The 3087-nt window shown below is 36.5% G+C and overlaps 1 protein-coding gene across 3 annotated transcripts in view; it reads left to right on the top strand.

Moving 5' to 3' along the window:
• Positions 1 to 1753: 1753 nt before the first annotated feature.
• The window catches only part of LOC107657305 (uncharacterized), a 16663-nt gene continuing 15329 nt past the window's right edge, over positions 1754 to 3087 (top strand). For 2 of the 3 annotated variants that reach the window (XM_016445362.1, XM_016445357.1), the window contains exons 1-2: positions 1836 to 2153; positions 2225 to 2323. In XM_016445362.1, coding sequence (XP_016300848.1) covers positions 2031 to 2153; positions 2225 to 2323 — 222 coding nt within the window. In that variant the 5' untranslated portion in view covers positions 1836 to 2030. The other variant, XM_016445349.1, reaches the window with a different exon arrangement.

The raw sequence follows: 3087 nt of genomic DNA, 5'->3' as shown, positions 1-3087 counted from the left end.
GTAGTAAAACCTGACAGAGTCTTGAGGGACGTCTGTGAGAGCGATCGGTGTTTACAGCCGTGTTTCTGACCCTCATCTTCATCTTCATCAGTGTCTTCACTCTTCTGATAAATGACCACCAGCGTGGAATCAGAAAACACTCTCATCAGTGCAAATAAACTGAGGATTTATGGTCACGACTCCAAAAATCTCCTTTTGTGCACAAAATACATATTAATATGATATATATTTATTGTAATTTTTTATAATTATATTTTTATCAAATTTATTTTTTTTATTTATATATGTTTACATGTATAAATGTATTTATTTATTTCCAGGCCATGATAATTAATATCTTAAAATAGATTTAAAATAGTTTTCCTAAATATAAATCGTCCTTTCAGTTTAGGATGTGCAGAAATACATTTATAAAAAAATATTGTAAGATTAATGTTACTTGCAACACTGTTGCATTATGTTGCTACATTTAGCTCATCATATTTCTGACTGGTTTTAGATCAAGCATTACAATAACATCTGAATCTTGGCTGCTGATTGGTCAGTATTAGAGCACTCAACATCAGTAACAATGTTACATTATTATTATTAGTTTTTGTAATAAACTAGTTCTAGTGAGTTTATTTGTTTTATTTGATGGCTAACATAATGGTTTATGCTTTTTATTAAAGCTTCAAATCATACATTGTAATATTTCTGAACTCAGTATAGTACTAGTACTTAAATGTGATTTATATTTTTTAAAGTAGACTCCTGTAAAAGAGATTTTTAATCTCAGTGAGGTTCTTTCCTGGTTAAAGCTGCAGTCCATAACTTTTTTGTGTTCAAAATTAACTAAATTTATATAATATGCGAGTACACCATGAATCCATTTTCCAAACCGTGTTTTTGGCTCGTCCTGAATCACTACAGTACACCTATAATAAGTGTTTATATTCGGACTATTTTAGGCTGGCTCGGGTAGGTACCGCTGCGGAGTAACACATACCTGCGTGATGCGCCATAGACATAAACACAGAGAAGTAGCTCCGGCTACAATGTTCTTCCGCAAAACGCACGCAGTTCTGTTTATTAACCGCTAGAGCGCCAAAAGTTACATGGTGCTGCTTTAAATAAAGGCTTAATAATAAAAAGAATCTGACTTAAAGAATTAATATTTTCCCTCAATGTGTTGAGATGCTGAGATCACAGTTTTATAAATAAAAAATAAAAATTTAACAGTTTGCTCATTTTGTACAATCTGAGGCACATTGAATTAAACAGACTTTTATATCAAATAACAACTGCTGATTAATTAATTAATTACATTTTTTTTAACTGAAGGGAGAAATAAGTACCGAACAAAGCATAGCATGAAATAATAATATCATAATATTTTAAACATATTAATTTTTTAAAAACAATTTCAAAGAAGACATAAAACAATCAAATTCAACAATAAACAACAAACAATGGGGATGAATTATCAGTCACAGCACTGACGTCATCCGTTCATCCGGGTCTCCAGGGGGCGCCTCTTTCCCGCTCATATGAGCGCTTGAATGCGGCGTCCGGTAAAACGCGGACTGGATAATAATCTGCATATTGAGGTAAAAATGACTTTGTTTAACTGACAAACTAAACCGAGATTTGTAATAGAATATTAGCGGAATAACCAATGACATCTTTAAGTTACACGTTGAAATGTTGTTTAGATTTAAACTAACGGAATTAAAAAAACAAAGTCCGGATCCGACTGAAGAGAAACTCCAGTCCGGGTTTAACGGTCGTTACTGTGAGCGGAAGCGCTCGAGTGTAAACACAGCATTCACAGCGCAGGTAAACACGAGTTATCTTTAAAACTTCTGCTTCACGCTGTTAAAAACTTTAGTAAAGTGGGTTGCTGAAGTCTGTGTTCAGTTCTCAGGAGATTCTAACAAAGAGAGCGAACAGCTCCGAGTCTGTTTATCGTGTTAGTCGAGTGTCACATCGTGTTTCTGTCAGTTTCGCGTGTTTTGTGAGTGGAATCTCTTCAGCTGTGTTTCAGTGGCATGGAGAGTTACGAAGATTTCATCCGGAGCCGCTATAACACTCATAATGATGAAGATGAAGATGAACCCGTCACACCTTCATCAGTGATCGTGTTTCGTGGAGCTCGTGTTCTTCCTCCTCTGGTAAGAGTATCATCCTCATCCTCATCATCTCATTATATATGCAGGTATGTTAATGAGTGTGTGTTTATCAGCTTAATGAGCAGCAGCGAGACGAGATGAGACGACTGAGAGAAGCAGCTGTGAGTCTGATGATGATGAAGAGGAGGAGAGAGGAAGAGTCTCGCATCAGCGTGAGTTTGCTTTATCATAGACATGAACTGATACTGTTTATGTTTATATAACGTGCTTCACCTCAGCTGTTGTCATTATTCCCTCTGATTTATCTATAACCTTCATATAGAGACTCTTTACACCATCCAAATATAATAAATCCCAGCATGCACTGCACAAAGTGACAAATATTTTAACATCCTTAAAGGATTAGTTCACTTCCAGAATAAAAATCTCCTGATGGTTTACTCACTCGAGATGTTCACGTCTTGTTGTCTTCAGTCGCAAAGAAATGAAGGTTTTTGAGGAAAAGGTTCCAGGATTTTTCTCCGTATAATGGACTTCAATGGAGACCAACTGAAGATCAAACCAGTTTCAGAGCCGCTTCAAAGAGCTCTACAGCGTGATTACGTGTTTGTCTCCATTGAAGTCCATTATATGGGGAAAAATCCTGGAACCTTTTCCTCAAAAACCTTCATTTCTTTGCGACTGAACATCTCGGATGACATGGGGGCGAGTAAATTATCAGGAGATTTTTATTCTGGAAGTGAACTACATCTTTAAGATTAGAATTCTTGTTTTCTGAGAAATTGATAAAGTGACGTGTAGCGTCCCATACTTGGAATTTGTGCTCTGCTTTTACCCCATCAAAGTGCGCACACACACACAGCAGTGAGTAGTGAACACACACACACTCTCACACACACTCTCACACTCACTCTCTCACACTCACTCTCTCACACTCACTCTCTCACACTCACTCTCACTCACACACACACTCACT

Source organism: Sinocyclocheilus anshuiensis, unplaced genomic scaffold, assembly GCF_001515605.1.
Source record: "Sinocyclocheilus anshuiensis isolate Anshui unplaced genomic scaffold, SAMN03320099.WGS_v1.1 scaffold2371, whole genome shotgun sequence".
Classification (NCBI taxonomy): Eukaryota; Metazoa; Chordata; class Actinopteri; order Cypriniformes; family Cyprinidae; genus Sinocyclocheilus; species Sinocyclocheilus anshuiensis.
The sequence above is the reverse complement of the archived record's forward strand: the minus strand, read 5'-3'. Positions and strand labels throughout refer to the sequence as shown.